This window comes from Hyaena hyaena, unplaced genomic scaffold, assembly GCF_003009895.1.
Source record: "Hyaena hyaena isolate Hyena2069 unplaced genomic scaffold, ASM300989v1 scaffold_457, whole genome shotgun sequence".
NCBI lineage: Eukaryota > Metazoa > Chordata > Mammalia > Carnivora > Hyaenidae > Hyaena > Hyaena hyaena.
In genome coordinates this window covers 192,958-203,009 of record NW_024081088.1, presented here as the reverse complement: position 1 = coordinate 203,009, position 10,052 = coordinate 192,958, and the positions used below count along the sequence as shown (strand labels likewise).

At 42.1% G+C, this 10,052-nt stretch overlaps 1 protein-coding gene across 4 annotated transcripts in view; it reads left to right on the top strand.

The window, feature by feature from the left end:
* Positions 1-10,052, top strand: part of SMAD9 (SMAD family member 9) — a 78,937-nt gene that overhangs the window by 44,291 nt on the left and 24,594 nt on the right. For 2 of the 4 annotated variants that reach the window (XM_039253655.1, XM_039253651.1), the window contains exon 3: positions 7,054-7,664. In XM_039253655.1, coding sequence (XP_039109586.1) covers positions 7,253-7,664 — 412 coding nt within the window. In that variant the 5' untranslated portion in view covers positions 7,054-7,252. Of the gene's footprint in view, positions 1-1,584; positions 1,631-6,673; positions 6,704-7,053; positions 7,665-10,052 lie in introns of those variants that run through there. The other 2 variants (XM_039253653.1, XM_039253654.1) reach the window with 2 other exon arrangements.

The following is a 10,052-nucleotide window of genomic DNA, read 5'->3' as shown; positions in this document are numbered from 1 at the left end:
GAAAGTCGGACGCTTAACCGACTAAGCCACCCAGGCGCCCCACATTACTCTCTTAAATCCTGTGGGAAACAAAAAGTGGATTACAAACCTTTATTATCAAAATACTAGCTTTTACAATTGCCTGTGTGTTTACCTTTATTTAGATCTTTATTTCTTCATACAGCTTCAAATTAGTGTCTAGTGTCCTTCATTTCACCCTGCAGGAATCTCTTGATCATTTCTTCCAGAACAGGTCTAGTGGTAATGAACTTCCTTAGCTTCTTGTATATTGGAAATGTCTTAATCCTCCCTTGCCCTTGAAGAACAGTTTTTCCTGATATAAGATTCTTGGTTAATAGTTTCTGCCTTTGAACACTTTGAATACTATTGGCCCACTTTGCAACCCTCTAATGAATTTTTCATTTTTGTTTTAAAGTGAATGGGCCACACTTCCCCATTTCTCTGTATGCCTGTGATTTGTTGTTGAAACCCGAACATCTGAATCTGATAATGTGGTAAATCTTGAAATCAGATTCTCTCCCTTTGCCAGGAGAATGCTGGATTTTGTTATTGCTTTTGCGGTGTTTTTGTTTTGTTTTGTTTTGTTTTGTTTTGTTTTGTTTTGTTTTTAATGTCGTAGGCTCTTTCTGTGCCAAGGATCAGCCTGAGGTGTAAACTCAAGGTCTTCTCAAGTCTTCTCTGAGCCTGCTCCCTTCCCTATATATGTATAGGCACTTTCTAATTTTCCCCATATATGCAGTTGCTTCTGAATGACCTAGTCTTTAATGTCTGGCTCCCAAAAGAAGAAAAAGAGAAAAATAAAAGGGATGTGGAAAGGGGGCTGGGCCTATTTAAACACCCTTGAAGTCACTTTAGCCAGAGGAGAAAAGACCTGAAACAGTGTTTCACCTCAGTGATCAAAACCAACAATCAGCACTCGGAGCACATATCCCTGATGTTTGGAGGACAAGGTCATTTCTGTCTTCCCTGGCTCCCGCAGGCTGCAGGGACAGCTGGACAGCTGCCTGCAAAGGGCTAGGGGAGAAGTAGCTGCTGATGGGCTCAGAACTGAAACTGACCGAAATTAGCCACATTTACCGTCTAGGCATTCAACTGATTCTAGAGCCCCAGAGTAGGTAGAGTACACAGAATTTGCCAGTACAGTCATCATCTAGATGCAGAGACCCATTTCTGGTGCTTCATACTCCACCATGTTTCCAGAATCCCCTGACTCTAGTCTTTCTTAAGGCTTTCCTTCGTCTTAGTTAGGATAATGAATAATTCTCTTTAGCCTCTTCAGCTTTTTCCCCTTCTCTTACTTCTTTCCCCTTCTTTCCCTCTTCCTTCTAACTCGTTTTTATTTTTTATTTTTTTAGCCATACAGCGGTCACAGATTCTTTTAAGAATTTGAAGAAAAATACCCATGGACTATCTTCCTAGAAAAATCCATATTTGCACAGTCACCCAAAATGAGCAGACAGTTCAGATGTCTTAATAGATGATCTGAAATCCCACCATGGCCCTCTTGAGTAGAGCCTCTGTTATAAAGACGCATCTCTCTCATCTTCCTGTGGCTCTGTGGTCAGAAGAGATTCTACCCTGCAACAGGATGCTCACTAGCAAACTATGAACAGGAACTGCCCTCTCACAGGTTTGTAGGGAAGCTCTGAATACAGTTAGAAAAGCCTCTTTCCCAGACTATGAAATTATGAGACGATTTCCATGTTTACACAACTGACATGTTTGTCTAGTGACACTAAACTGGTACGTGTATGGGGTAGTTATTTATCCCTTACAGTGCAAACTTGTAATTGCCACTCATTTGAAACACAAAGGGATGACAGACTAGTTTAAGTGAGGACAAAGTCAAATTAATGAAATAGACATCGTTCGTGTGTGTGTGTGTGTGTGTGTGTGTGCTGTGTTAAGCTTGGTTTCTCTCCAGGTGTATGTAGTAATAAGAGATGATATGTATGTGCCAATAGGGATAATAGCCAACTATTTTCTAGGTAGACATTTTTTTGGATCTGTGTTTAATTTTAAAACACTTGTTATTTCCATATTAATTATTAGTATACAGAAGTGCTATAAAATAGGGTTATTATAGGGATACTATGGATTAGAGGGTCAAAATTGAAAAATTTTAAAAAACAAAAAAATGGTGAAACAGTAATATCTCATCGTGATAAGTGTTTCTGGAGTGGGCCCTTGCAGAATGGACAAATGCCCCCTGATCCCCTAGGCTGACTGGCATAAAGCCTGGGTGCTGATGTAGACTTTTCTTGGCCACACTGACCAAGAAGCAGTGCCCCTGAAGGATTGTCTAGAGGTGTTGTGTGTGCAACGCTTTGGCATGCTCCAGGGCAGATAGTCAGCATATTCATCATAAATAGTATTTCTTAAATTTTGTTTTCATCAGGATTAAAATCACCAATTAAATCTTCCAAGGAGGACAGTAAAGAAAAATAATCTTGAGTAACTGCTAATAGAAGTTTGATGTAAACTGACAACTTAAAAATGAAAGGTTCCGGGGCGCCTGGATGGCTTAGTCAGTTAAGCGTCTGACTTTCGCTTAGGTCATGATCTCGCGGTTCATGGGTTCGCGCCCCGCGTCGGGCTCTGTGCTGACTGCCAGCTCAGAGCCTGGAGCCTGTTTTGGAGTCTGTGACTCCCTCTCTCTCTGACCCTCCCCTGCTCACGCTGTCTCTCTCTCTCTCTCTCCTAGAAATAAATAAAAAACATTAAAAAAAATTTTTTTTAAAAATGAAAGGTTTCTATCTCCCAAACTTTTGTACAGCCTGACAAATTGGAATTTAGGGTGGAATTTTGTACAGTTAAATCATGGTGTATGCATGTGGTCAGCGCTGTGCTTCTTTCAAGTGGTCCTGTTTATTTTAAAAACTTGAAAATGAGAAGGGGTTTTTTTGTTTTGTTTTGTTTTTGTTTTTGGCTCACTCAGTTGAGGTTTGTTGTAAAACTCAGATGCCCAAAAAAGAAAGTACTGTTTTGTGCTGTGCATGAAGTGGACCACGAGTGAACCAGAGGAGGGATGAGCCTGGTGCTTTTGTCCTTCTGCCCACAGAACACAAGCCCGAAAGGCCAGCAGATGACATTTGTGGAGGTCTGGGGTGATGAGGGCCTTGAATGAAGGCGCTGCGTGTAATGTCAAACACAGTGACACCAAGCATATGTTTTCACTCTGATTCCTTAGTGGTAATAAAGGCAATGCTAGAAAAAAACAAAAATCTGGAGAGAAGAATGGAAATCATGCTGTGTTGGTAGATGACATTTGCTGTAAGGGGGTCAATTTGACAACAATGGGAAAAAATTGTTGTTTTGCTCTGGTCTGTGCAATATAGCTTCATGAGTGAAGTCTTCATTCTCAGGCAGGGCTACCCCAGGAGTAGAGAGGGCAGTAATGTAGCGTCAGCATCAGCTGAATGAGTCACACAGTCCCATGTGGTAGGTTAGAGCCAACAGCCATGGAGTCATGGAGCTATTGCCCAGGCAGAGCCTACATTGAGGGTGAGCCCCCCTTGTCTACAGATGAGGAAATGACGGTGCCCAGAGAGACCACACGACTTGTCAAAACTCACATAGTTAGTTTGTGACAAGGGACAGACAACTTTTTCAGGAAAGTGAAAATTTAACCACAGAAAGAATTCTTGGAAAATTATCCTAGCCTGCCAGGTTAGTTTGTTTTTTAACTGTGACCTACATTCTTCTAAGTGCAGCTCAGTTATCATCTCCAAAATCTTCCAGAACCTCCTGGACCACCTGGCCCCTCTCTTCCATAGCTCTTGTTAGATTTTGTGGAAATTATCTGGTCAGGTTTTTGTTTATAAATCCTTCACGTACGTTCATCTTTATAGTCTATTTGGTTTCATCCCTCTCTGTACTTTATAGGAAGTACATCTGTTTGTGGAACAGATTTTTCATAATGTCCCTATAGCAATGCTCCATTTTAGTGGGGGTGATGAGCCTGGGCAAGCGCTGCTTCGGGAGGTTGTGGCAAGTTTGAGCAGATAGTCTAAGGGCATTTAAATTATCTGACGGTGGAAAGCTGTTCTGAGCCAGGCTGACACTACTAAACAAGCGTGCATGGAGTGGAGGGGTACATTACTGATGCCAGTGTGATGGCCAGCTGGGGACAAACAAGGGGCCCTTTGTTCCGCTGGTGCCAAAGACTTTATATGAGTGAGAATGGAATGACCTTAATGAACCTTAAATGGTGCCCCTGGACAAATAGGGACTGAAGCTTTAATGTTAGTGAGATTCCAAGTCTGATTCACTTTCTAAATTTACTTGTTCTATTAACAAATATATCAAAACAAAGAACAAGTGTAGAGAATATTATTTTGAACATCTGTGTACCCACCGGTCAGCTTTATTAAACCTTAGCTTTTTGGTATCCTCCCTACCCAGAGGCTTCTATTACAAATTTAGTGCTCAATACTCTGAGATTTCTAAATTTGACTCTTTGGGGTCTCCCTCAATGCAAGGGCCTCTGTGTAATGTGGTGGGATCTGGGTCTTTTGGCAATAAAGAGGCACAGTGAGACCATTGTATAGATTCAGAATGTGGCCGTGAGAGTGGACTCCAGAGCCAGGGTCCCTCAGACCTCAGGTTTCTGACTAGTCGTTATTTCCCCAAGGGATGAGGAGAGATAGTGGCTCCAGCAAGTCACTTGTTAAGGTGAACCTCAAACAGACATGGCTTGAGGAAATCTATGGTTTAAGGGTAGTGCTTTTCAGTCTTTTTTGATGGTAACCCACAATACCAAATGACATTACAATGTACGTTGCAGATTGCGTTGTGACCCTCAGCATATGCACCTGTCCATCTATAACACAGAACACATACCTGTGAATGAAAGTTTCCATGAAATAATACTCCTCCTTTGTTAGATGCACTGCACTGTAGTTTATTTAGTTGTTTTTACAAAATCTGTTTCATTCCAGTAAGTTGATTTCAAGGGCCGTTTGTAGATAGGAACTCATAGTTTAAAACAACAATGAGCCCTGGTTTAGAGAACTGTTACTTGTCTCCTGGAGCAAACTTTTTTAAACAGTATATTTAGTTTAACTCTGCTGAACATTTTATAGAAAGCTTTTATCAGTCACTGACCTAAACTTAAAGATTTATTTCACAATTTACTAATAGAAATCCCATTGTAAACTAAAGCAGAATTCAAAGCTTGTTGCTAGTTCAGATTATTCTACATCGTGTTACGTCTCTTTGAAGCTCCTAATCTTCAGCCATTGTTTTAAGGCAGCCTGTCTTGATTAAGTAAACAGAACGAGAACATAGTGACTTAACTATATTTTATAAATTCATGACTGTTAAGCCACAAAATCAACCTTTCAAAATAAAACCAGGTGTAAGTCAAACTGCCAAATGAAAAAACCCAGCTATCAAGCCCGAAGTCTCCTTCCCATTATCACTCACCTCTATACACTGCTAAATAAAGTCTATATATGGAATAAAGTGATGCAGGTGTTGCTTTATATTTACTAAACTCATCAGTTTTCATGTAGCCAGGCTGACATCCTCCTCACATGGGGCACCTGATAATTATCACAATAGCAAGGGTTTATGTAGCACCTTCGTTGGGAGAAGTTTATATAATTCACAAAGGTACAGTTTCCCTTCAGGGAAGTGGAGAAGAAAATGATATTTAATTCCTACTAAACAAGCGATTGTTGGAGATGTTGAGCTAGACTGACTCTAGAATACTGAGTTTGTTTGTTCTAGAATGTTACCAACGGACACTTTAAACATTAATAAGATAGCTGGTTTCTAAAATCTGGAGGAAGGAGAGGTTTTGTTTAAGCCAAGTGTTTCGCAGAGGAGGAAATGTAGTTTGACCTCAGGAAATTTAAATGGGACTGTTGAATAACTGGGAAAGAATGTCTCCTCTGGATGACAGGGCAAAGAAGAATTCAACGGATTTTCAGGCAGAATAACAAATGTGACAGCAATACCTTTTTGTATCCACATTTACGTACCTTGACTATATGTAACTTCTAAAAAAGCAGTTCTCAAACTTTTTGGTCTCATGACTCTTTTCTACTCTTAAGAATTATTGAGAATTCTTTATTTGTGTATGTGGTTCTTTGTGTATGTGGCTTATGTCTATCAAATATTTACCATTTTGGGAATTAAGACTGAGAAAGTTAAATTATTCATTAAAAGAGAATGATACACTCATTATATGTTAGCATAAACATTTTTATCTAAAAAACTATATCTAAAAAGAATTACTGAAAAGGTTGTTATTATTTTATATCTCTGTAAATCCCTTTAGTTGCCTGGTTAATAGATGACACTTGGAATTCTCTTCTCTTGTTTCTGCATATAATCTGTTGTGATATATTTTTTACGTTGAACTACATGAAGAAAATCTAGCACACACAGATACGTAGTTGGAAAAGAGAGAACGTTGCAGCCCCCTGAAAGGAACTCTGAGACTCCCAGGAGTCCTTGGGTCACAGTTTGAGAACCACTGTCCCTGTAAAGTAGTCTGGAAGAATATATATAAATGGTGAGATTATTAGTGCCCTAATTTTTTTATTGCATGTGTATATTCTTTCAGCAGTGATGTTGGATTACTTGCACAAACTGTAATTGAGAAAGGGAGAGGCATGGGCACATTGAGGGAGCATTACAGAGGCCCTCAAATCCAGGCAGAGGAGTTTATACTTGGGAAACTAAAGGAGCCATTGTAAGTACGAAAGTGACTCATTAAAAATTGCATTTTGGGAGTAAATGGATTAGAATTGGAAGAGAGGAGCTACTTCAGAACTTGTTGCAGTAATCCAGGTATGGTGAGGTGGGCTAGGCCTCAGATACTGGTAGAGATGGAGAGGAAGTTTCAAATTCTAGAAGACATTTTGAAGGCAGAATCACCAAGACTTGGGTAAGGGATAATGGCAAGGGAAGAGCCAAGGATGACTACGAGTTTTCAAGTCTGAAACATTTGAAGGGTATTTTCTTCCTTATATCCAACCTTTAATTTTTTTTCTGAAAATTATCCTGATTAAGCTAATCAGAGTGTTTTGTCTTGTTTTTCAGACTTGGCCAGCCTGTTCTAGGGCCTGGCAGAAAGTCAACACAGTCCCCAACCTGAACCGGTCAGTTACTTCTAGAAGAAGAGGAAGACCTATGACATCCTTGAAGAGTTACTTGCTGCATACTTCCCTCAGGCCCTGCGGGCAATAAAGGGCTATCTGTTCAGGTCCTCTCTGCACTGGACACCTGCGGTTCACCTCTTATGCACTCCAGCACCCCCATCAGCTCCCTCTTCTCCTTCACCAGCCCAGCAGTGAAGAGACTGCTAGGCTGGAAGCAAGGAGATGAAGAGGAAAAGTGGGCAGAGAAAGCAGTAGACTCTTTAGTGAAGAAATTAAAGAAAAAGAAAGGAGCCATGGATGAGCTGGAGAGGGCCCTCAGCTGTCCGGGGCAGCCCAGCAAATGTGTGACAATCCCCAGGTCCCTAGATGGGCGGCTGCAGGTGTCTCACCGCAAGGGGCTGCCCCATGTCATTTACTGCCGAGTGTGGCGCTGGCCTGACCTGCAGTCCCACCACGAGTTGAAGCCGCTGGAATGCTGTGAGTTCCCATTTGGCTCCAAGCAGAAAGAGGTGTGCATTAACCCCTATCACTACCGCCGGGTGGAGACGCCAGGTGAGATTTCTTCCTGATATCATGGTTTATTTGAAAAGTTAAGGAGCCTTGTCCCACTTGAGTGATGGGGCATCAGCAAGACAAGCCCCATCTTCCATCACCAAAGGAAAAGGAAGAGAGGGGGGTTCGAATCTAAGGAAGTAATCTAAACTTTTATAGTCAGAAAAATCTAGAAAAAAGGTACTTGCAGTATACATATAAGTTTTTTGAGGTTTTGAAACATGAAGTTTTGTTTTGATGTATTTTGGGGTTATCATCATCGTGTTTTTCCAGTTCTTGGGGTCTTTGAAGGTCTTAATATGGACTTGCTATGATTAACAGTAAAACATGAACATCCTGGGGCTCCTGAGTAACTCAGTCCGTTAAGTGTCCGACTCTTGATTTCAGCTCAAGTCATGATTTCATGGTTTGTGAGATCAAGCCCCCAGTCAGGCCATGCACTGACAGCGCAGAGCCTGCTAGGGATCTTTCTTTCCCCCTCTTTCTCTGCCCCACCTCTGTTTGTCTCTCTCTCTCTAAGTAAATAAATACACTTTAAAAAAAAAAGGAATATCCTCCTTCCCATCCTCTCTCCCTCAACGAAACTGTGAACTAAACCGAAGAAGGTTTTTGCTGCCACTTTTTCCAAGCTCAGGTATGTGGAAGTATCTCATATCTGAGATATGAGATACTGTTCTGAAAACAGCCAGTGAAAGAATTGCTAGAAATCCTTCTAGAACTGAAAGCAACACGGGCTGGAAGAGATTAACAGTTGTTCTTTTATATATATATATATATATATATATTTTTTTTTTTAATGCTTTATTTATTTCTGAGAGAGAGAGAGACAGCATGAGCAGGGGAGGGTCAGAGAGAGAGGGAGACACAGAGTCTGAAACAGGCTCCAGGCTCTGAGCTGGAGAGCCCAACGTGGGGCTCGAACCCACAGACTGTGAGATCATGACCTGAGCCGAAGTCGGACACTTAACTGACTGAGGCACCTAAGTGCCACAGCAATTTTTCTTAAATACAGCTTTAAGCTTAAGAAAGTACTGTTCTAAAACTCTTCACATACCCATGTGTGTGTGTGTGTTTGTGTGTGTATGTGTACATATATTTCACCCCCTTTATGAAGTCTGATATTTACCCTTGCCCTTCGCACTGGCTGTAGCAGTTTGACTACACTTCCCTTTGGATGGAGTGTTCCTGTGGCTGTAGGGCTACAGTTTTCTTTCTTTTTTTTTTTTAATTTTTTTATGTTTTATTTATTTCTGAGCAGAGGAGAGAGAGAGAGACAATTTGAGCAGGGGAGGGTCAGAGAGAGAGGGAGATACAGAATCCAAAGCAGGCTCCAGGCTCTGAGCTTGTTGTCAGCACAGAGCCCAACACGGGGCTCGAACCCACGAACCGTGAGATCATGACCTGAGCTGAAGTCGGATGTTTAACCGACTGATCCACCCAGGTGCCCCCAGGGCTACAGTTTTCATAGCTTCCTGTCCCTCACTGGCCACCTGTCTCATTCTGGGAGAGCAGAGGGCTGGCACGTGAGCTCTGCAAAATGGCTCATGTCCATTAAGAGATGGTTGTGTCTAGGGGCGCTTGGGTGGCTCAGTTGGTTGAGCGTCTGACTTAGGCTCAGGTTGTGATCTCACGGTTCTTGAGTTCAAGCCCCGAGTCAGGCTGTCTGCTGTCAGCATGAAGCCTGTTTTAGATCCTCTCTCCTCTTTTCTTTGCCCCTGCTCCCCTGCTTGTACTCTCTCTCTCTCTGAAAAATACATAAACATTAAAAAAGAGAGAGAGAGAGTTGGTTGTGTTTAGGCAGGCCTGGCTCTCGGGTTCCGTTAACCTTATGGCTGGAGAAGTGCCCAGCCTACAGTGGTTTGAGTTAGGCAACCTTTCAGGCTCCCAAATCTTGCCGTCGTGTTGTAAAACTATGGTCAGGGAAGTCACCCTGCATGCGGATGCTTCTCACAGTTTCGTCATCCTGGGTTTGAGTGACTCCCTGTAGAAGACTGTCGAGAAAGCCCTGGCGATTCTGCTATGTTTTGACTAGATGACATAGGTCTTAGCTTTCTTCCCTTCTTTCCTGCTTCTCTCTGGGCTCTTTCTGTATACAAAAAGGAAGGGAGGGAGGCAGGGAGGGAAGGAAGGAAGAAGGAAGGACGGAAGAAAGAAAGAAAGAAGGAAGGAAGGAAGGAAGGAAGGAAGGAAGGAAGGAAGGAAGGAAAGGGAGACAGGGATGAAGGAAGGAAGGAAGGGAAGAAAGAAGAAAGGAAGGGAGGGAGGGAAGGAAGGAAGAGAAAGGGAGGGAGGAAGAAAAGAAGGAAAGGGAGAGAGGGTTGAAGGAAGGAAGGGAAGAAAGAAGAAAGGAAGGGAGGGAGGGAAGGAAGGAAGAGAAAGAAAGAAAAA